At 42.7% G+C, this 23,983-nt stretch overlaps 2 protein-coding genes across 2 annotated transcripts in view; one reads left to right on the top strand and one right to left on the bottom strand.

Annotated features, from left to right (window-relative positions):
• The window catches only part of ZSCAN25 (zinc finger and SCAN domain containing 25), an 88,531-nt gene that overhangs the window by 31,976 nt on the left and 32,572 nt on the right, over positions 1 to 23,983 (top strand). Inside the window, exons 7-9 of the transcript XR_006605258.1 lie at positions 5,671 to 5,872; positions 6,350 to 6,459; positions 8,132 to 8,317. The gene's annotated coding sequence lies outside the window, so the exon portion shown is untranslated. The remainder of the gene's footprint in view (positions 1 to 5,670; positions 5,873 to 6,349; positions 6,460 to 8,131; positions 8,318 to 23,983) is intronic.
• On the bottom strand, positions 6,481 to 7,494 carry LOC106003957 (olfactory receptor 1F12-like). The gene has a single exon (XM_013047116.2). The coding sequence runs from the start codon at positions 7,489 to 7,491 to the stop codon at positions 6,544 to 6,546; it is 948 nt and encodes a 315-aa protein (XP_012902570.1). The 5' UTR covers positions 7,492 to 7,494; the 3' UTR covers positions 6,481 to 6,543.

Raw genomic sequence — 23,983 nt, 5'->3', positions numbered from 1 at the left:
GACAATCAAATCTAGAATTTAACATCCATAAAGGCGTGTTACTAAAACATAATTTTTCTCTCTAAAATAACCCTCATTTACAGAGATAGCCAAATCAGGACTAATTCACTTGTGACACAGGTCCAGTTTTAACAAACTTGGCCCATTATTTACATAAGCTCAGCAAGAACAGTGACTGTGATCAATAGATCTTTTAGAATCTGCTTTGCTGGGACTTTGTATAAGGAATCTCTAGGTTGAACTTTTAGTAGCCTCTCCGGGCCAGAAGCCAAGCCCTGTACTTGCCATCAGGCATGCCTGCAATACCTTTGGGCGAATTCCTCTTCCCGAGACTGCACCTACCAAGGAGTGACATTCTTTACTCACCTGGTGGGGCTGCTGGGAACTCTGTAAGCAAGGTATCAGGCCAACAGTCCCAAGGGGCTTTATGGCTCCAGGTTTCATAAAGTCAACCTTAGTTCCTTTAAACTGTCTGGTCATATCTGAGTCTTTTCAAATATGACATCCCAGTCAAAGCCTTGGTAAAATAACCCGTGTTTCCAATTCTTTCCTGTTATAAGGAGAACAGATTCTTATTGAACTCATGCAAATGACCGATTGCCATGGAAGGATGCTTAACTGAGAACTTTTGGTTTCAGAGGGTTCAGATAGAGAGAAAAGTTGAATGCTTTGATTTGTTTGCAAATCAATACTTTTACATCTCTGTAAATTACAGATAACTAGGAGGAAGTATCCCTAGTCTGGAAGAGCAAACATTAGAGAGAACCAGCAATGTTTAAAGTAAGACAAAACATTAAGAGACACAACACTATAATCTTTTAGTTCATTTAGTCCCATGTTAACTAATTCTGGTGAATGCTGCTTTAGTCAGTTCTGGAAATTCTTACCCATTTCACTTTTAGGATTTTCAAGCATATCAAACATCTGTATTTGTCCTGAAATTCCTTTATAGGAATCTACTTGAAGATAAAACTCATTTTACAAGAGAATTAAAACAATTATAAATGACAAAAACTCAGAATGGATATGGTTAGAGCTAAAGGGACACGGGGAGTTTACAATTTAGCTGCAAGGAAATCAGGTTATTTCTGTGATACATAACATTTCCACAATTACAGTATCAAGCGATGATCTCTCAAAACGTTAAAACTTTAGGAAGTGCGTAGAATCTCTAGAAGAGTTATAGCATTTTCCCAAATGTAACCCAAGGTTTGTCACTGGTTCAGTAGTACTTCATGAGCAACTTCACATACCAAGGAAAAGCCTGAGTTAAAGAGATTTACAATTTAAATCTTGTCAACATTTGCTAAGATCTTAGAAAGTTTTGAAGCACATGCCTAAATATAATTAGGAATGTTAAACACCTGATAAACAAAACATAGAAACTCGTGTTTCTGGGCAGGCAAAGAGAAAACCATTTACATTTTCTTAACAGCAGATCAATTGATCTAAGAAAACATTGTCCTTTTGAACAGAGAATTCCAGTCTTGTACCAATGTACCTTTAAAACCCATTCATTTCAATCTTAATCCATTCTTGACCATAGCTAAAATTCCTTTTCTGAAGATTTCCCTTCACAAACCTTCTACAACTTTCCTTTGCATTCAGGTTTTGTCCCAAGCCATTTCCTTCTAAACAACCATCTCATTTAGGACAAAATTACCTTCCTTTACCTTCAACAAAATGTATTCCCATTCCTTAAATCTTTCTTACATATCTCCTACTTTCCTACATACAGTTTCCCTTTATTTCCATCAGTCTTAGTTACACTAAGCAGAACTTCGTATTCTTAGAAACACCTTTAGTTATTAACCAATTGTGAACTGTTACAACAGAATTCTTCAGGTGGCAATTTATGAATCAGTTACGTGGAAAACAAGTCTACCAGCAGATTTAAATACTCTTAGTTTCTTTGCAGTAAGAAGTCAAAAGCACAAACCTACATTCAGTAATTAACGACTTAGCATTTTATCCTGTTTGGTTAAGACCTAGATGTCCACAATTTAATTCCATTTGTCATCCAAGCAAAACTTTAAAACTTTCAGGTTACCAAAGACTTTGAAAGCTACTTCAACAATTACCCATTAGAACTTTGAGACAGACAATTAACCATCAGTTTAGTCATTTCTTTGCTAACAAATTTTAACAAGTAACACAAGCTTATCTGACCTTCAGTAAACTTTTATAGAATAAAACTTCACATTTACTGCTGTTAACTTCAAAGATGCATCTATCTTAATTAAACCAACAAACTTAACTTAGTTCCAATACTGATTTACGTTCCACCTGGGCCCACTCCACTTTGAATGTTTACCTGAGACATGCGTGGGAAGATCTGGAGTGGGGGTGTTCTTCTTGCTCCTTGACAGTGAAGAGAGAAGGAGCCGTGGTGCATGATCTAGAGGCTAGTCATGCAGGTTGCACGCGCCTTGGTGCAGAAACAGAAGGGGAAAACAGAGGAAACAAAGTGCTGCCAGGAGGCAGAGAAGGGATTCCCGGTTTTAGAGCTCATAAGCCCCAACAGAGGAGCAGACGCCATGCTTTCCCACCAGCAAGGGGGGAGGGGTTAGGCAGTCCAAGTCAGGCCAGAGAACACAGGGAAACTTCCCCGAAACAAAGAGAGTTTCGGCAGCTGCTTGGGAATATTCCTTATAGTCTCTGTCTCGAGTTAGACCAACCCCAGTTGGCTCCAGTTATAGCCATTAATGCGGGACGTGAGTGAGGGAGAATCCCCCACATCTATTAGGAGTAACAGAGAGAAATAAAGCCAGAATCCCCTTTGCTAGGGATGGCCCAGCAACCTGGGTTTACTAGAAGAAGGCTTATTTACGTAATTACCATCCAATATGTCAGGAGAATGTTTACTAGATGACTCATTTGGGCAAACACATTCCGCAAAAGCCCCTTAGTCTGGGGTCCTGGTGCAGAGCAATGAAGGCCTAGGTATGAGCAATGCAGGCACCCTAGGTCCATTTGCCCTGCTTCCTGCAGAGGAGATCTAACTGATAGATCCCACTGAGGCCATGCAGTGTTACAGGAGCTCGGTCCTTTCCTAAGTTTTGCAATCCAAATTATTTCCAGTGGGTTAAAAGGCACCCCAAGGTAGAGTCCTTGGGAACTTAAGAAGCCTACTGAGGGGCCATGCTTCCATAAAAGTAAAGAAGGTCCATTACCAAATCCCCCCTGACTCCTGGGTAGCGTCCCACGCAGCATATGTCAGAGGTTCCTGTGTGTCAAAAGCGACCAGAGGCGTCCCTCAAGATATCGCTATTGATCACCATCCTGCCTTCCCTGGGAAGGCATTCCTGCCATAAAAGGCCCTGGAGGGGTGCCGGCGTCCCTCCACTTCCCCATCGCATCCTAGGCTGCTGATGGGTGCCTGGTGAATGGACTAAAACGCTTGTGCCATGCTATCGTATGTCCTGAAGACTGCATACTGTTTTGCCATATTAACCCATGGAAATGCTAGAGAAGTTTTGGCAAGGGGAAATTACTCAATTTCATAGCTTTAGGCGGTTTGCAGAAGACACTGACGAGAAACAGTAAAGATTGAAATCCATCATGGTCTATGCGACATTCCAACACATGTGGTCCTTGCAGCCAACTTCCCTAGGAAACGGTCCCCGGTTGCGTTTTAATTCAATCGGGTACTGGTTTCGGCCGGCTCCCAGTGGAGGTCCCGCGGCCAGAAGTGGCTAGACCGGGCATGTGGAGGGGATCACATTAGATCAATCAGGAGGAAACCTCACACGGGAGTCTTAAGATTGGCAGCCGTCCTGGTGACTTAGGTGGCTGTCCCGTGCCCAAGAGAGACAACTTTCTATAAGAACAGGAATAAAGAGAGGCCATCAAGTTTCTGGGTCTTATTGCCATTCGGGCCAGGGTACTAGCTTACAGCCAAAAGGCAGACGCTCTCCTCCCCGTGGAGTAGCCACGGGCTAGAGGATTACAGCCTGAGCAATTGACATGCAAGTGTTCCAATAAGACCATACTCCTTGAAAAAGCCCTGGAATGAGAGTACAGGAAAAGGAGAGAAGGTACTCACCAATTTTGCACCGAAGCTCAGAGTCCAAATGTAAAGACTCACAAACCTCCTGCCTGGCTCGCCAAAAATGATGAAGTCCCAGAACCTAAGTCAGGTTCGGTGGGGTGAGGAGGTTCGGAGGCGACGACTAAAGAAAGAATTCTTAAGACGTCATTGGTGCAAAATGGTGGTTTATTAAAGCACGGGGACAGGACCCGTGGGCAGGAAGAGCTGCTGCTGCCCTGGGTTGTGAAGGTGGGCATGTTATATACCCCACGGTTGGGGGGAGGTGGTGAAGGGATGGGAGGTTTCAACAGAGTTCTCACATGTTAGGGAGGGCCTACAAGGTGCCGGGGGGGGGGGATTCTTTGCCCTTATGGCCTGATCAATGTCGTCTTTAGGTCAGGCATTAACATCAAGATAATTGGGAGATTCTTGGTGGGGCATTATGATCCGGCTATCATTTACATTCCCTTCTACCCCAGTCTCCTCCAGTTTATGGTGGGAGGGGGACATTAGGGCTTCAGGAACCAAGAGTTATTTGCCTCTGGAAATTTGTGCTATTGATAAGGTAACCTCCCTGTATAGGTCTCTAGGACATCTTGTAGAGCAAGGGAGATTCCTGTTCTGCAGGATTGCGATCCCTGCAAGTTAACTATTTATCGTTTTATGGCAGTCAGGGGTGCCTGAGGAATGCTACACATATGGAGGGGAGCGGGTGAAGAGGGGGTGCAAGGCGCCAGCTTTTGCTTTGTCCTCAGCCAGCCTCCTGCTCCCTCATCAAAAGGATCATATGTGACTTGGAAAGTGCCGTATCGTTAATATTTACTATTCTCCTTATTCTTTATTATTATTATTATTATTCTCATTATTCTTGAAGATACTTCCACTTTATTACTAGTGGTACTTAATAGTGATATTTTAAAATGTGGATAATGGAGCTATTTTCTTCCTTTCTTGAATACATATTTTTAAAAAATTAATGTTCTGGTACATTCATGGGATCGGGTATATGCAGCCTACTCTGGGAGGGTGGTTGATGTCAACTTTTCTTCACATCTTTTTTATAGGTTTGAGGTGAGATTTTGTTGGTGTTGTTGTGGTTTTATGGTCAGAGGCCCAGGAAAGCCTATATCTTGCCCTGCCAATCATCCTAACTCCTGAGGGCTTCTAAGGAAACAATATGCTCAAAAAAAAATAGCAAACTTTGAGCCAGAGTGCCACTTTGTTAGTGTCTGAGTTACAAGCAATAACCTCCACTGTGAACTCACTGGTCAAAGGTGAGCTGGAAAATAGTCTGGGCCTACCCTCTTCTCACTTTGAGCCCCAAGTCTGAATTGAGGATCTGCGTGCTTAGCCCTGGTGTATTATAGAGAGAGGTGGCTGGGCCCAAAATGGGGACACCAAGGAGACCAGGAATAGAAGAGGACTAACCAGGGGCAGGCTGGAAGGAAGGGGGCTTCATCCCTGGATGAAGGGCGCACTAACCTTCATAAAATATGCACCATTGAACTCTTTAGGTTCTGACCAGCTGGATTGGTAGCTCTTTTTCCTTGGAAGGGGAGATATAAAAGGTATTGGTTAAGACTAAATCATGGGGAGAGAGGACGTAAGTGGTTTTTTGTTTTGTTTTGTTTTATTTGCAGTGTGTGCTGCCATTATCATGGTCGTCATTAGCATTTATTAACAGCGTACTTTTATTGAGTCCTTATTTTAAACCGAGCACTGTGATGGAGTCTTTTGAGGATGCTTTTCTTAAGACGAACAGGACCTTTTATGAAATTTAAAAAGGACCCAACCTTCCTGCTTGGAGTGGAGTTGTGGTGAACATGAATCATGAGGAGCCAGGTATGAAGTGTTGAACAGAATTAAAATTATATGGCATTCCAGGGGAGAGAAAATACTCTCCCTCACCTGGGGAGATGTGAAGTGGCTTCATTAAGGGTATGGTATTTTATCTGAGCTGCAGGCATTCCTGATGCAAGTCCCTAGGGTTTGGAACCCCACCTGGCAGCATCCAAGGCCAGGAGTGGGATGGCTTTGAGGACAATCAAGTCTGTCCCCAGAGATAGATTCAACCCAGAATGTGGGGATGTTGGTTGAGGAAGAGGGTGTAGCAGAGGAGTTTAGAAATTGGGATGCATGAGGGTTAAGGATTTGAGGAACTGGGGGTGCATGGGGCTCTCAGAGGTCATCCCTTTGTCACAGGCTATTAGCACAGGCCATAGATTCCTATGAGTTCACCTTTTCCTCTTGTACCCTCTCTAGAAGGTCTGCAGATAAAGCTAATTTGCATCTGCTTTTTTTTTTTGGTTCTGCCTTTAGGTGAGAGTTTATGCCCCTCAGCAGTCTGTGCGAGGGCCCAAGAAGGGACCTGGAAATTATTTATGGAGTAATGAGAAGACTCCCTGGCCATGGTAACCCAAGACAATGAGGTCTGTGTTCTTTAAGTCTTCTGTATGTAGAGCCTTCCCCTGGTTATCCCATTCCCAGAACAAAGACCCTGAAAGGGGTCTTTGCTATCGTAGCCCACAGGATAAAGCCTTCACTCCAAATAGTTTTCTTAGGGCTCCCTTCATGTCCTTGTTCCTCAGGCAGTAGATGAAGGGATTCAGCATGGGTGTGACCACCATATACATCACTGAAGCCAATGATTCCTTATCAGCTGAGTGGGAGGACGAGGGATTCAGGTAGACCCCTGTAATGGTCCCGTAGAAGAGGAGGACTACAGTGAGGTGAGAGCCACAGGTGGAAAAGGCCTTTTGTTTGCCTCGGGCAGATGGGACCTTGAGCACAGCAGATACAATGCGGGTGTAGGACATGAGAATGCCAAGAAAGGGGATGAGGACAATCAAGCCCCCCACCAGCAGAATCATGAGCTGGTTGAGCTGGGTGTTAGAACAGGAGAGCTGGAGCAGGGGAATGAGGTCACAGAAGAAGTAAGGGATGGCGTTGCTGGCACAGAACTCCAGCCGGGCCATGAGGACAGTATGTAGCAGGGAGTGGAGGCTGGCAATGAGCCAGGAGCTTCCTAGCATCAGGGCACAGATTTGCAGACTCATCATGGTGGAGTAGTGCAGGGGGTGACAGATGGCCACGTAGCGGTCATAAGCCATTGCTGTCAGGAGAAAGTTGTCCATGTTGGCAAGCAAAATGCAGAAGTAGATCTGAGTTAGGCAGCCGCCATAGGAAATGGACCGAGTCTGCATCTGAATGTTCACAAGCATCTTGGGGACTGTGGCAGAGATGAAGCAGAAATCCACCAGGGAAAGGTTGCTGAGGAAGAAGTACATGGGCGTGTGGAGGTGGGAGTCTGAGCCAATGGCCAGGATGATGAGCAAGTTCCCAGCTGCCCCGACCAGGTACATGACAAGGAAGAGCCCAAAGATCAGCTCCTGCCTTTCAGGCTGGCTGGAGAGCCCTAGGAGGATGAACTCAGAGATGCTTGTGTGGTTTTCTCCCTCCATGATTGGCTGGTCCTGCTGGGAGATCCAGACCAGGCAGAGGCTATAGGGAATGGGGGATGGGACCCATGCCTCCCTTCTTCCCTCATACAGCCCCTCAACTCACATCTGGCTAACTCACATCTCTCTGTTCATTTGGATACTGTACGCTCTCCACCTACCAAAGGTAGTGGCCAAAGAACGCTCTCCACCTACCAAAGGAAAAGCTTCAACCAGGGAGTCTTCAGGCCCCAACAGACCCTGAAGTCAGGGTTTTAATTATTTCACTGCAAAAATACTGCTGATCCTGAACTTGCAAAGCCCCATATGCCATCCCTCTAAGGAGAATCCTTGTGACATATGACCATGTACTCAGTGGTGCTAACAAACAAGGAGTACTTAGGGTGTTTTGCCCCCCGCCCCCCCCAGCCCCCTGCCCAGACTCTATCATACTCTCATTCTTTGATTTGAACAACTCATGTCTCACTATTAAGTAAAGAACTATAGAAATACAATTTCTTCTTACTCCCAGTAAGGTTGCCATCTGAAGGCCCTTTCTCTACAGAATTCTGGAACCACAGTGGCACATATATAGAACCAGAGGGTCTTATTTGTACATACCCTTCTTCCCCTCAAATACTTTGTCTTCTTTTATTTTCCCCAGTCACATACAGCCCAGGGCTTAGTCCCGGCTGCCACTTGTCATAGGCTCTGGGTCATTTTGGTCCTGGTGATGATGATGTGAATGAAGTACGTCAGGACAAACCTGGACAGAAGAGCCTGCTGACTGGGACAGCACAGCCAGCCCTTCCGTCTGGGCTTATCCAGGAGGGGGATTTGCCTCTGGAGGGTAAGAGTTGCCCCTGCAGATAACAAAGAGAAACTACAAGTGTAACATCGCTCAAAGGAATGGAGTGGGCAAAAAAGAAACGACAGGAACACATTAAACTGGAGTTCATAATAGTTCATTGTGAGCTCAGCTGAAGTTTCATTAGATATATCACTTATTTTCCACTGCTTCACAAGACATAGTAGATCACAAAGAGGGATGGTGGGGAGAGAAAGAGCTTGAGTCAGTGTGCTGAGCGGGGATGGGGGAAGAGCTGAGGGGGGAAATCAGTCTGGAAAAGCCATGGGGGCAGGGTTATGGCCCACCATGAACTGGGCAGGGAGTGACAAGGGGAAAACCGTCTTGGGAGATTGCCTTACTCCACCGCACCATTTTGCTGAGGTGGAGCCTGCTTGGAGCTAAGGGACTTACCAGTGCATGTGGGGAGGGTAAAGGAGGGATGGAGATTTTGACTATGCCGTAGCGTTGTTTAGAGCTATTCCTTAGTGTGGAAGATAAACGTGCTCCTTTAGTTTCACTGCTTTGATTTTCTCCAAAAGACCTAAGAAATGCCACCAGGTGAACTTAGCCTCAGGACATCTGTGTAAATGGGTCAGGCCTCCCTGGAGTGGCCAGTGCTGGGGTAGGAGGAGGGGGCCTGTGGAGCAGGTGGAATGGGGCAGGAATATGGTGGGAGAGGGTCACCCGTACTGGGAGAGGTCCATTATGAGACTGGGAGCTGTGGTGGGTGTAGCAGCAAAAGCACTGTCCCTTCCTTGACTAGTACTCCTTTCAAACCAAAGTGACACCAGCCTCTTTTCCTTCCAATCCTCTACTTCTCAGAGATGTGGGAGAAGAAAAATTTCTTGTTACTACTTCTCCCTGGTTAGGAAAGTACTCTTCCCAAGTATTCCCTGTTTGAAGAAGACCCACGCTAAGATTGAGTCTAACTTAAAATGAAAAGGATTTTTCTCCCGGCTTCTGGATCATTCCTGTCAGCACACAGAAATCACTGAGTTTTAAAAATCCATCCTTGACCCACATTCCTCTCTGGCTGTCAGCTCACTTCTCTACTCTCCCTTTCCACAAAAGTCCTCAAACTGTGGGCAGTACACAAACCCCAGTTTCCTTCTTCCTGTTTGCTCGTGAAGCCCCCTTCTCAGGCTTCTCCCCAATCCCTGAAACTTCCGTGGCCACCAAACTACCATGACCACATCTGAGGTTGGTTCTCAGGCGCCATCATACTAAAACCAACAAGGTGCAGGGGCACCTGGGTGGCTCAGTGGGTTAAGGCCTCTGCCTTCGGCTTGGGTCATGATCCCAGGGTCCTGGGATTGAGCCCCGCATCGGGCTCTCTGCTCGGCAGGGAGCCTACTTCCTCCTCTCTCTCTGCCTGCCTCTCTGCCTACTTGTGAATTCTGTCTGTCAAATAATTAATTAAATAATAGAAATCTAAAAAAAAAAAAAAAAAAAACAACCCCAACAAGGTGCAGTTAGTAGGGTTGGTCACTTCCATTTTTGGAAATGCATTCCCAGCTGGACTTTTTTTTTTTTTAAGATTTTATTTATTCACTTGACAGACAGAGATCACAAGTAGGCAGAGAGGCAGGCAGAGAGAGAGAGGAGCAAGCAGGCTCCCTGCTGAGCAGAGAGAGCCTGACGCAACGCGGGGCTCGATCCCACGATCCTGGGATCATGACCTGAGCTGAAGGCAGAGGCTTTAACCCACTGAGCCACCCAGGCACCCCTCCCAACTGGATTTTAAGCACAGTTTTTTTGTGGCATCTCTCCTGTCTTGCTGGTTTCTTGCTCTCAGTCCTCCTCATTCTTCTGAAAGCTCATAAGGGCAGGAGCTTTATTTTAATGTATTGCTATATCCCTAGTTTCTAGAATCATGCCTGGACTAAAGGAGACACTCAGTGTTTTTATGCTTTTGTTGAATGAAGGGATAACTGCTTTTCATATTCCTCTTTGTGACCACACATCTTTGAGATTGGGTGAGACCTTAAAGATAGTCCTCCCTCACCTGATACCAACCTTGTGTCTCCCAAACATCATTCACATTTACTTATCATCTGTTTTATTGTTTCATTAACACTCTTATTTAACTCACTAATTTTGTCAATTGCAATGAATTTATTAAAAGTAAAAATTTGTACCCCACGATACTTAAGAAATTAAGAAATTAAGAATTTTAGCCAGATACCATTACCTGTAGGGAATTCTGAGTCTGAAACCCACTTTTCCTTGGTTAAAAAAGGAGAGGGGTGCCTGGTTGGCTCAGTGGTTAAGCTGCTGCCTTCAGCTCAGGTCATGATCCCAGGGTCTTGGGATCGAGTCCCACATCGGGCTCCTTGCTCAGTGGGGAGCCTGCTTCTCTCCCTGCCTCTGCCTGCCACTCTGCCTGCTTGTGCACTCGCTCTCTCTCTCTCTCTCTGACAAATAAATAAACAACTAAAATCTCTAAATAACCCCACCAAAAAAAAAAAAAAAAAAAAAAAGGAGACTATAAAGTGCAAGGGAGGAGTTAGGGAAATAGCACCTGAGGATTTCTCTGAGAGGGGTCAGAAGAGTTGAGGGAGAACTCAAAATGCAATCGCTTTCTCACCATGTGATTTGATGCTACTTGTCTCCATCTCTGTAAACCACCTAATGTCATCACTCAGACCTCCATAGGTACGGGCTCCATGCTACACTAACCTATACATACCTGAATCCAGGCACCTATTTGTTGGGATCTGATCCTTGGGCAGCCAGCACACAGACTGGCCTTGTGTTCTGCTTCAGCAGCAGTCCTCCACCTTTCTCTGGTGATCATGACAACTCTGCCATTTGTGTTGGCTTAAATACGAGACCTGTTTTCTGAGAGCCCAAGGGCTGGAGAAAATGCTTGTCTTTGACTTTGGAGTCCTCATGTTTAGTTTTATTCAGTGACTGAGCCATAATGAGCTTCACTTAAATAATTGAGAAGGGGAAACAAGTTAAAATATAGATAATAAAGTAAAAACAAATGATGTAGAAAAAGAAAATTAATTTAAGCAGAAATCTGATCATTGATTCTTTGAAAAAGAGTTAATAAGCAATTTTGATAAACAGATGAGAATGAAAATGAGAATGAGGCCAGGATTTGGAAAATTTAATAGCTAATACAAAAGATTCAAATTTAAGTTGACTATTATTTTCAATTAGAGGCTAATACATCTTATCATATAAAATAGAGGACTACTCACAAATATGCTCCGTAGCCCCATAGGTGCAAAAAGAATTAGAGAGCATGAACATAACACTAAAAGAGAAAGAAATACAAGCTTATAAAATAGTCTGACTCCAATGAAGAAAATATTTAAGCTTTCTAAGGACCAATTCAATTATAAAAAGTATAAAAACAAAGTTATGGTGTAATTATCTGTAAAGTGGATTAGTAATCTCCGCGTACAGGGGTCTGATTCTACTTGTCTTTGAGAAGTGGAGGAGTAGATGTCTTTAGTCTTACACATTTGGGGGCACAGATTGGAACTCAGCATTCATTAAAAAAATTGTAATGAAATGCACATAATATCTTAACCATTGTTTAGGGTACATTTCACTAGTGTTAAGTACCTTCATATCATGTGTAACTGATCTCCAGAATTCTTTCATCTTCCCAAACTGAAATCCTGTACCCACGAAACAATTCCCCATTCCTCCCTCCCCCAGCTCCCGGGCAACCACCACTGTACTTTCTGTCTCTGTGAGTTAGCCTACTCTAGGTACCTCATATAAGTAGAATCATATAGTATGTGTCCTTTTGTGATGGGCTTATTTCACTTTGCATAATCTCCCCAGGGTTCATCAGTGTTGCCACTGTCAGGATTTCCTTCCTTTTTAAGGCTGAATAATATTCCACCATATAGATATAGTCCATTTTCTTTTTTAATCTATTGATGAGACACTTGGGTTGCTTCTACCTTTTGGTTACTGTGAATAATACTGCTATGAGCATGGTGTACAGATATCCTCTTAAGTTTCTGCTTTCAGTTGTTTTGGGTAGATTCCCAGAAATGGAATTTCTGGATCATGGGGTAGTTCAATTCTTACTTTTTAATATTTTTTTAGGACTCTCCAATGCTGTTCTCCACAGAAGATGCACCATTTCACATTCCCAGCAGTGCACTAAGATTCCCTCTTTTTTTTGGTCTTTTTAAGATTAACACATAATGCATTATTTGCTTCAGGGGTACAGTTCTGTGAATCATCAGTTTTACACGTTTCACAGCCCTCAGCAGAACACATACCCTCCCAATGTCCATAACCCAGCTACCCTATCCCTCCCCTTCACTGCCCAGCAACCCTCAGTTTGTTTCCTGAGATTAAGTCTCTTATGGTTTGTCTCCCTCCCTGGTCCCATCTTGTTTCATTTTTACCTCCCTTCCCTCATGAACCCCTGTCCTGCCTCTCAAATTCCTTATATCAGAGAGATCATATGATAATTGTCTTTTTCTGATTGACTTATTTTGCTTAGCATAATACCCTCTAGTTCCATCCGTGCTGTTCTTTTTGATGGCTGCATAGTATTCCATTGAATATGTATACCACATCTTCCTTATCCATTTATCTATTGATGGACATGTAGTCTCTTCCCATAGTTTGGCTATTGTGGACATTGCTGCTATAAACATTCAGGTGCACGTGCCCCTTCAGATCACTACATTTGTAAAAGGTTCCCACTTTCTTCTCATTGACACTTATTTTCTGTTTTTTTCTTACTAAAGTTTACTAGGAACAAAGAAGAATCTGTAGAGGGAACATCAATACATATAAAATACATGTGAAACATTTAGGGAATCACAGACAACACTGTTAGCAACTGTATGTGAGTGTGGGAGGGCTGCTGTGACTTGGACGCTTCTATGAATTTATGGTCAAGGGGCTAAAACTTTGTCTTGCTGGGGGGACCTCAGGCACCAGCAAAAGGTGGAATTGCTTTTGTCTTCTAAGAGCCTCCTTAACCATGATAATTGAAACTTTTGTAATTTTGTATGACTGGGAGGGAGGTAGAGTGGATACTGTTACATATATACACACGTGTGTGTATACACACACACACACATATAATAGTAGACAGTCTAATGGATATGAAGTTTTGATTTGCATTGCCTGAATATTAGTGCTATGAACATTTTTATGTGTGATTGTTGGTCATTTATATATCTTTGGAGAAATGCCTATTCACATCCTTTGCCATTTTTTTAAAATGTTCAGTTCACCATCATATAGTACATCATATAATACATTGTTACTCTTTGATGTAGTTTTCAAGGATTCATTCATTATTTACGTATAACACCTAGTGCTCATCACATTACTTGCCCTCTTTAATGCCCATTACTCAGTTACCCTATCCCTCAACACCCCTCCCTTCTATAACCCTCAGTTTGTTTCTTGGAGTTCAGTCTCTCATGGTTTCTCTCCCTCTTTGATTTCTTTCCATTCAGTTTTCCCTCCCTTCTTCTGTGTTCCTCCACACTATTCTTTATATTCCACATGAGTGAAACCATATGATAATTGTCTTTCTTTGCTTGACTTATTTCACTTAGCATAATCTCCATTTCCATCCATGTCAAAGCAAATTGTGGGTATTCCTCCTTTCTGATGGCTGAGTAATATTTCATTGTATATATGTACTACATCTTCTCTATCCATTCATCTCTTGAAGGGCATCTCGGCTCCTTCCACAGTTTGGCTATTGTGGACATTGTTTCTGTGAACTTTGGGGTGCATGTACCCCTTCTTTTTATTACATCTGTATCTTTGGGGTAAATACCTAGTAGTATAATCGCTGCTCATACGGTAATTCTATTTTTAACATCTTGAGGAAACTTCATACTGTTTTCCAGAATTCCTTTGCCAATTTTTGATGAGGTCTTTTTAAATTATTAAGTTGTAGGAGTTCTTTATATATTTGGGATATTAAATCCTTGTCAACTATATGATATATAAATATTTTGTCCCATTCCATAAGTTACTTTTCACTCTATTCATTGTGTCATTTGATATATAAAAGTTTTAAATTTTGGTATTCATTCATCTGTTTTTTCTTGTGTTTCATTTGTTCTTGGTGTCATATGCAAGAAATCACTGCCAAATCCAGTCATATGCAGGGAATCACTGCCAAATCCAATAGCATGAAGGTTTTACCCTATGTTTTTTCCTAAGAGTCTTATTTTTTAATTATTTTAAAATATTTATTTATTTTAGATTGTAAGGGGGAGGCAGAAGAGGAAGGAGAGGGATGAGCAGATTCTGCCCTGAATGCAGAACCAAGCACAGCTCGATCCTACAACCCTGAGATCATGACCTGCGCTGAAATCAAGAGTTAGATGCTTAACCAACGGAGCCACCCAGGTGCCCCTAGTGTTAGTGTATTCTGAATTTGACTGTATACTTTCCTTTTACAGTGAGTTTTAACCTTCGTATGCTTTCCTGTTACTAATTGCATCCTTTCATTTTGGCTTAAAGAACTCTTTAGATTTCCCTAAGGAGGCCTAGTGATGATGAATTCCCTCAGCTTTTATTTGGGAAAGTCTTCATGTTTTCTTGTTTTCTGAAGGACAGCTTTGCCAGGTGAGGCATTCTTTTTAAGGGTTTTATTTATTTATTTGAGAGAGAGAGAGAGAAAGCACGAGCAGGGCTGGGGGTAGAGGGAAAGGGAAAAGCAGACTTTCCACTGAGCCGGGAGCCTGATGTGGGGCTCGATCCCAGGACTCTGAGATCATGACCTGAGCTGAAGGCAGAGGCTTAACCTCCACTGAACCACCCAGGTGCCCTAACAATTTTCTTCTTTCAGCACTCTTTATATATTATCTCACTGCCCTTTGGCCTGCAAGATTTCTGCTGAGAAAGCAACTGATAGTAGCATGGGTGTTCCTTTGTATGAGAGGAGATTCTTTTCTCTTGTTGCTTTCAAAATTCTTTGCTTTTTTTGATTTCTGGCAGTTTTATTATAATGTGTTTCAGTGAAGTCCTCTGGGTTGAATGTGTTGTGCCCTATGAGCTTCATGTATCTGGAGGTCTACATTTTCCCTCAGATATGGGAAGTTTTCAGCTATTGTTTCTTTATATAAGCTTCCCCCCCCCTTTCCCTCTTGTCTTTTGGGACTCTCATTATGTGAGTATGGTTTTGTTTGGTAGTGTCTCATAATTTCTGTAGGCTTTCTTCACTCTTCTTCATTCTTTTTTCTTTTTAAAAAATTTTTAAAAGATTTTATTCATTTATCTGACAGAGCTCACAAGTAGGCAGAGAGGCAGGCAGAGAGAGAGGAGGGAGCAGGCTCCCTGCCAAGCAGAGAGCCCCATGTGGGGCTCGATCCCAGGACCCTGGGATCATGACCTGAGCTGAAGGCAGAGGCTTTAACCCACTGAGCCACCCAGGTGCCCCTCTTTTTTCTTTTTTATCCTGAGTAATTTCAAATGGTTTGTTTTTGAGTTTTTAAAAAAAATTTTTATTTTGGGGTGCCTGGGTGGCTCAGTGGTTAAAGCCTCTGCTTTCGGCTCAGATCATGGTCCCAGGGATCCCTGGGATCAAGCCCCGCATCGGGCTCTCTGCTCAGCAGGAGGCCTGCTTCTCTTCCTCTCTCTCTTTGCCTGCCTCTCTGCCTACTTGTGATCTCTGTCTGTCAAATAAATAAATAAAATCTTTAAAAAAATTTATTTTATTTTATTTTTTAAAAATTCAATTAAAAAAACATGTAGTGTGTTAATAGTTTCAGAGGTAGAGTTACAGTGATTCATCAATTGTGTATAACACTCAGTGCTCATTACATCATGTGCCCGCCTTAATGCCCATCACCCTGTTATCCTCTCCCCCTACCCCTTTCCCCTATAACAGCCCTCACAGATTCTTCCACTTGGTCATGTCTGCTCACCTTTTCAGTTTTCATTTCAGTCATTGTATTCTTCACCTTGAGCATTTCCATTTGGTTCTTTTTAAAAAATTTTTTTTAAAGATTTTATTTATTTATATTTCAGAGAAAGAGAGAGAGAGAGAGAGAGCGAGCGAGCGCACAGGCAGACAGAGAGGCAGGCAGAGGCAGAGAGAGAGGCAGGTTCCCTGCTGAGCAAGGAGCCCAATGTGGGACTTGATTCCAGGATGCTGGGATCATGACCTGAGCCAAAGGCAGCCGCTTAACCAACTGAGCCACTCAGGTGTCCCTGGTTCTTCTTCTTCTTCTTTTTTTTTTTAATGATTCATCTCTTTATTTGTCTCATTTTGTTGATGTACTGTTTAAGATGTTCATCAAATTGTGATGCATCTATGTTCCCTTGATGTTACCTGTGTTCTCTTGTAGCTTGCTAGTAATTATTTTAAATTCTGTGTCTGGCAATTCATAGATATCAATTTCTTTGGGGTCAGTTATAGGGAAATTATTGTGTTCCTTTGGTGCTATCATGTTTCCTTGATATTTTCTTTATTTGTTTCTTGGAGCCTTGCACTGATATCTGTGCATTTGATAGAGTAGTCAACTTTAACAGATTTTAGAAACTGGTTTTGGTGGGGAATACCTTTACCTATGGGTAGGTGTGAGGGTGTTTGCTGGGCAGGGTGTGGCAATTTCAGCTCCAGAGAAGGCCCAGCAGCATAATCTTTGTGCAGCTCCCTTAGCTGGGGTGAAGGTTTGTGAAGATAGAAAGGGGCTTTCAGTGGTCAAGACTGTAAATATCTACAGGAACTCTTGGGGTCTTCAGCTACCTGGAACCTCCTGATCTTATTTTCTCCTAGGGTTTTATTCTTCTAAGGGTTGTCATGGCTGGGAGTACCCCTCTTGGCACTGTATCCAGCTTGTGGGTGCCCTTGAAGTAGTGGTGATATTGTGTCTAAAGTTCCAATGACCATGTGCCCACCATGGCGCAGGTGACCAGTGGCTCCAGGGTCAGGGACACTGAAGAGTCCACAGTGGGGATGGCTCTGTTGCCCAGATGCTGGCACTTGCTGAGCAGAACAGAGCCAGAGACTGGAGTGCAGGTGCTCACAGAGTGATAGTGGTTGTAGAATCCTGGCATTGGCTAGCCTACAATGACAATGGCTCTGTTGCTGGAGATTTGAGTGCATACCAGTGGCCTCAGAGGCAGGTTCTAGAGCATGGGTGTGTGTGTAGCAATAGTGGCTCTAGGGTCTGGGGTGCTGGCTAGCCCATAGCAGTGATGTCTCTGGTGCCTGAGATAGGAATATATATGGAGCAGCCATGGATCTGGGATTTGAAGTGAGAGCACATTTAGAGTGGCTATGGAATCAGGGTCTGAAGTGTGGGCATAGACAGAGAAACCAGGGCTCTGGAGTCTGGGGAACCCATGAAGTTAAGGGAGGCTGGCAGCCCTGGTCCTAAGGTGGCATAATAGTAGCTCCTTCTAGGGGATGTGCAGCAGCATATCCCTTTTTTTGGGGGGAGGGTCTTCTGTTTTCATGGCCATTAGTTACCACAGTGTCAAAAGCTTCCTGTGTCTCCTGCAAAGCAGGTCACTGGGGTCTCTGCCAATGAACACTGTGGAATCCTCCCCTAAGAAAGCTGTGGGGAGTCTGCAGTTTTTGAATTAAAATCTCTTCTGTCTGATATTAGTATAGCCATCCCTGTTCTCTTTGGTTATCATTTTCATGGAATATCTTTTACATCCTTTAACTTTTAACCTATGCATGTCATTAGATCCAAAGTGAATCTCTTGGGGGAAGGGCAGCTGGGTGGCACAGTGGGTTAAGTGTCTGACTCTTCATCTTACTTAGCTCAGGTTGTGATCTTAAGGTTGTGGGTTCAAGCCCCATATTGGTCTCCATGCTGGGCGTGGAGCCTACGTAAAAAAAAGTGAATCTCTTGGGGCATCTGGCTAGCTCAGTTGGTAGAGGATGTGATTCTTGATCTCAGAGTCATAAGTTTGAGCCCCAAGTTGGTTGTAGAAATTATTTTAAAAAATAAACTTAAAAAAGGGGTGCCTGGGTGGCTCAGTGGGTTGGGCCTCTGCCTTTGGTTCAGGTCATGATCCCAGGGTCCTGGGATCGAGTCCCACATCAGGCTCTCTGCTCAGCAGGGAGCCTGCTTCCCCCCACCTCTGCCTACTTGTGATCTCTCTCAAATAAATAAATAAAATCTTAAAAAAAAAATAAACTTGAGGGTGCCTGGGTGGCTCAGTGGGTTAAGCCGCTGCCTTCGGCTCAGGTCATGATCTCAGGGTCCTGGGATCGAGTCCCGCATCGGGCTCTCTGCTCAGCAGGGAGCCTGCTTCCTCCTCTCTCTCTGCCTGCCTCTCTGCCTACTTGTGATCTCTGTCTGTCAAATAAATAAATAAAATCTTAAAAAAAAAAAACTTGAAAAAACTTTTTTTTTAAGAGCAGGGAGAGAGAAGGGGTTTAGGGCAGTGAGAGAGGGAGAGAGAGAATCTTTTTAAAAATTTTTTAAAAATTAATTATATATTTATTTATTTATTTAAATTTTTTAAAAATTTATTTTCAGCATAACAGTATTCATTATTTTTTCACCACACCCAGTGCTCCATGCAATCCATGCCCTCTCTAATACCCACCACCTGGTACCCCAGTCTCCCACCCCCCGCCACTTCAAATCCCTAGATTGTTTTTCAGAGTCCATAGTCTCTCATGATTCATCTCCCCTTCCAATTTCCCCCAACTCCCTTCTCCTCTCTAACTCCTCATGTCCTCCATGCTATTTGTTATGCTCCACAAATAAGTGAAACCATATGATAATTGACTCTCTCTGCTTGACTCATTTCACTCAGCAAGATCTCTTCCAGTCCCATCCATGTTGCTACAAAAGTTGGGTATTCATCCTTTCTGATGGAGGCATAATACTCCATAGTGTATATGGACCACATCTTCCTTATCCATTCGTCCATTGAAGTGCATCTTGGTTCTTTCCACAGTTTGGCGACCGTGGCCATTGCTGCTATAAACATTGGGGTACAGATGGCCCTTCTTTTCACTACATCTGTATCTTTGGGGTAAATACCCAGGAGTGCAATTGCAGGGTCATAGGGAAGCTCTATTTTTAATTTCTTGAGGAATGTCCACACTGTTCTCCAAAGAGGCTGCACCAACTTGCATTCCCACCAACAGTGGAAGAGGGTTCCCCTTTCTCCACATCCCCTCCAACACATGTTGTTTCCTGTCTTGTTAATTTTGGCCATTCTAACTGGTGTAAGGTGATATCTCAATGTGGTTTTAATTCGAATCTCCCTGATGGCTAGTGATGATGAACATTTTTTCATGTGTCTGATAGCCATTTGTATGTCTGCATTGGAGAAGTGTCTGTTCATATCTTCTGCCCATTTTTTTTTTATATGATTGTCTGTTTTGTGTGTGTTGAGTTTGAGGAGTTCTTTATAGATCCTGGGTATCAACCTTTTGTCTGTACTGTCATTTGCAAATATCTTCTCCCATTCCTGGGTTGCCTCTTTGTTTTCTTGACTGTTTCCTTTGCTGTGCCGAAGCTTTTGATTTTGATGAAGTCCCAAAAGTTTATTTTCGCTTTTGTTTCCTTTGCCTTTGGAGACATATCTTGAAAGAAGTTGCTGTGGCTGATATCGAAGAGGTTACTGCCTATGTTCTCCTCTAGGATTCTGATGGATTCCTATCTCACGTTGAGGTCTTTTATCCATTTTGAGTTTATCTTTGTGTACGGTGTAAGAGAATGGTCGAGTTTCATTCTTCTACATATAGCTGTCCAGTTTTCCCAGCACCATTTATTGAAGAGACTGTCCTTTTTCCACTGCATATTTTTCCCTGCTTTGTCGAAGATTATTTGCCCATAGAGTTGAGGGTCCATATCTGGGCTCTCTACTCTGTTCCACTGGTCTATGTGTCTGTTTTTATGCCAGTACCATGCTGTCTTGGTGATCACAGCTTTGTAATAAAGCTTGAAATCAGGTAGCGTGATGCTCCCAGTTTTATTTTTGTTTTTCAACATTTCCTCAGCGATTTGGGGTCTCTTCTGATTCCATGCAAATTTTTGGATTATTTGCTCTAGCTCTTTGAAGAATACCGGTGGAATTTTGATCGGAATGGCATTAAAAATATAGATTGCTCTAGGCAGTATAGACATTTTAACAATGTTTATTCTTCTGATCCATGAGCTTGGAATGGTCTTCCATCTTTTTGTGTCTTCTTTGATTTCTTTCATGAGTGTTCTGTAGTTTCTCGAGTACAGATCCTTTACCTCTTTGGTTAGGTTTATTCCCAGGTATCTTATGATTCTTGGTGCTATAGTAAATGGAATCGATTCTCTAATTTCTCTTTCTGTATTTTCATTTTTAAAATTTCATTTCAGTGTACCAAGAATTCATTGTTTATGCACCACACCAGTGCTCCATGCAATACGTGCCCTTCATAATACCCACCACCAAGCTCACTCAACTTACCACCCCCACCCTTTCAAAACGCTCAGATTGTTTTTCAGAATCCATAGTCTCTCTTGGTTCATCTCCCCCTCCAATTTCCCTCAACTCCCTTCTCTGGAGGGAGAGAATCTTAAGCAGTCTCCATACTGAGCATGAAGCCCTGTGCAGGTCTCCATCTCACAACCCTGAGATCATGTCCTGAGCTGAAATCAAGAGTTGGACAATTAACTGACTGAGCCATCCAGGTACCTCTAAAGTAAATCTTCTATAGACACAGTATAGTTGGATTCTATTTCTGACAATCTCTGCCTTTTGACTGGGTAGTTAATTTATATTTTTATTTAAAGTAATTACTGATAGGGAAGGACTCACTATTATCATTTTGATATTTATTTTCTGAATATCACATAGCCTTTTTATCCCTCTTTTCCTACCTTACTACCTTCCTTTGTATTTGGTTGGCTTTTTGTAGAGACATGTCTTGATTCCCTTTGCATTTGCCATTGTGTATGTTCTATAGATACTTTCTTTGTGTTTTACCCTGTGGATTATATAAGACACCCTGAAATATAACAATCTGTTTTAAACTTAACTTCAATATCACATAGGATCTCTACTCCTTTATAGCTCTCTACTTGCCACCCCCATTTTATTTTATTGATGTCATAAATTATATCTTTAAATATTGTGTACCCATTTTTATGCTTTTGTCTTTTAAATACTATAATACAATAAAATGTGGAGTTACAAGCCAAAATTACCATAATACATGTTTTTATATTTGTTCATATATTTATCTTTATTGGAGAACCATATAGTTTGTATGGTTTTTAAGTTACTGAGATAAAAAAAAAAAGATAGAATCCATTTCTACTAGCCTATCAGAATTCTAAAGGAATATTACACAGTCCCTGTGTCCTTCTTAAGAAGTATTTGAAATGGAGCACTGGGTGTGGTGAAAAAATAATGAATACTATTTTTCTGAAAATAAATAAATTGAAAAAATTAAAAAAAAAGAAGTATTTGAAAAATTCTGGCTTCTGTCATTGCTAAAGTAATTTCATTAGCATTGCAATTTGTTGATTTATACCCCCAGTCACCCAGATAATTTAATGGGTATGAACCTATTATGTTTCAGTCAACTTCTATACGGCTTTTTCCTTGGTAAATATAATTCCTGGTCATGCACATAATACCCTTTAGGTTCTATTCTATTTTAAAGTATATATTTTGAGAGAATTGAAACTGTCAAAGAGATCTTGACTTCAAGTTTCAGGCTAGAACTGTTTCATCATCATAGTGTGTTTCCTTGGTGAGCTGAGTTCATATTCTCAACCTGCTTATACTAGTCTGGTTATAATCTGAACTTCCTGAGGTTAATTTGCCAAGTTGAGGTCATTGTTTAATATTCAACCAGGATTATGCCAGCAAAGCAGTGCTTTGGGAAAACATCAGATGTGTGTTGTAATTGGTGACTTTATTTGAGTTGCAACATATTCTCTCTGGTTATTGATCTCAGCCACCACTTCTGCCTTCTATCTCTGTTTTCTAGGTCTGCAACCTTGGAAGTTTAAAACTTAGGTTATAGAATCCTAGCACCTGGGCATTGAGAACATTTAGTATAATCTCCTTACATGTGGACAAGGAGTTGAGAGTGGAAGGGTCTTTCCCACAGTCAAGTGAATGAACAACAGATTGGAGTGGGACCCTTGGGTCTAAACTCCTGTGACTTCTCCCCAACAATACTGTTCCAATTGTCCCTTCATTTCCTCCATAATGTCACATCTGGCCTGATCTGGCCATTTCCCAATTTCTACCACCTCTGTTTGTAGGTTACTTTGTGACCCAGAGAACTTCTGTGGCCCTTGAATACATTCTTGGAAGGAATGCTAAGCCACAGTTTACAAAGCTGATCTGGGTGAATTTGATGGATGACCTGAGCCTTGTCCTCTTGGCATCATTGTCTTCTGACATCTGTTTTCCACTTCCATAGGTAGCTCGCATTTGAAAAGAGCTGTTCCAGGAGGTCAGACTTGACTCTTTGGCTGATCTTGGAGTGCTCACTCAAGATGTGACCCAGTTTCTTCCTTCCTATCCGTTTCCCATCCTTTAGACATGTCCTCTGTTCCAACATAGCAGTTCTGTGTGTTGTCTCCCTGTGAGGACTTTGCTTTCTAAGACTATGCTAGACTCCATGGAGAGAGCTGCAAGCCCATGGGAGTGGCCTGTGGAGGCTCTGGAACTGGAGGTGAGGGCAGCCTTAGCAGTTGGCAGGCCAGGAGAGAATGGCTGAGCACACAAAGGCTCTCACTTTCGTCCATGGATAAGCATGCCCCCCTAAACTCTCTCGGTGGGCATGGTACTTAATGATGGAGAAATAAAAGCAATTTTACCTTTTTTTTTTTTTCAAAGATTTTGATTATTTATTAGAGAGAGAGGGGGAGACCACAAACAGTGGGGAAGGGCAGAGGGATTGGGAGAAACAGACTCCCCACTGAGCAGGGAGCCTGACACCGGGCTCAATCCCAAGACTCAGAGATCGTGACCTGAGCTAAAGGCAGACAGTCAACCCACTGAGCCACCCAGGCTCCCAAAACCATTTCACTTCTATCAAGATTTCCAACTCACCAATTATTAATCTCATTCCTCTGAAAACTTTGTGGGTATATGCTCCAGGCAAAAAGGAAAAGGAGAAGGAAAACTAACACTTAATTATATGTGTATTAGAGTAGATGCTTTGGGTGTGCTGTTCATCTCCCTGAAGACAGTTTACAGGCTGAGGGCTTCCTGTGCCTCAGGGACTGGGGTGCTCTCTGCTCACTGGCATGTGTTTGGCTCACTGAGAGGAAGGCAGGAAGTGCCAGGCAGTTAATGCCCAAAGCAGCAATCTTTCACAAATAAGAGGTGGGAACACATCCTAACTTCCCTTTCCCTCAGCATGGTTCTGAGGCTCATCATGCACAGGCATCAGAAGATCCCCTGCAGGGTGGGGCTCCAGTTTTCTGTAGCACTTACCTGCTCATGGACATACACTGTATTCACATTCCTACTTTCCTTGAGCCATGTCTCCATCCTTTTTGAGTGCTGCCTGGGAGCACCCCCTAAATTAACTATTTATATCCAAATTTTGTCTCAGGGTCTGCCTCTGGGGAAAATTCAAACTAAGAGCCGTCTTATATACCAGGGGTTTTACATGCATTATTCACTTACTTTTTGTACAAACCATGAGATATGCATCAAATCCTTTTTAGAGATGAGGATGCTGAGGTTCAGAGAGGTTGAACAGATTCCTCAAGATCACATAGCTAA

The sequence above is a fragment of the Mustela putorius genome, unplaced genomic scaffold (genome assembly GCF_011764305.1).
Source record: "Mustela putorius furo isolate JIRA1106 unplaced genomic scaffold, ASM1176430v1.1 tig00000139_pilon_pilon_pilon, whole genome shotgun sequence".
Classification (NCBI taxonomy): domain Eukaryota; kingdom Metazoa; phylum Chordata; class Mammalia; order Carnivora; family Mustelidae; genus Mustela; species Mustela putorius.
Note: the sequence above shows the minus strand (reverse complement) of the source record. Positions and strands in the feature narration are given on the sequence as shown.

What these genes read in the sequence shown, in the direction of transcription:
- LOC106003957 (XM_013047116.2), bottom strand. Translation starts at nt 7,491, where the DNA reads ATGGAGGGAGAAAACCACACAAGCATCTCTGAGTTCATCCTCCTAGGG.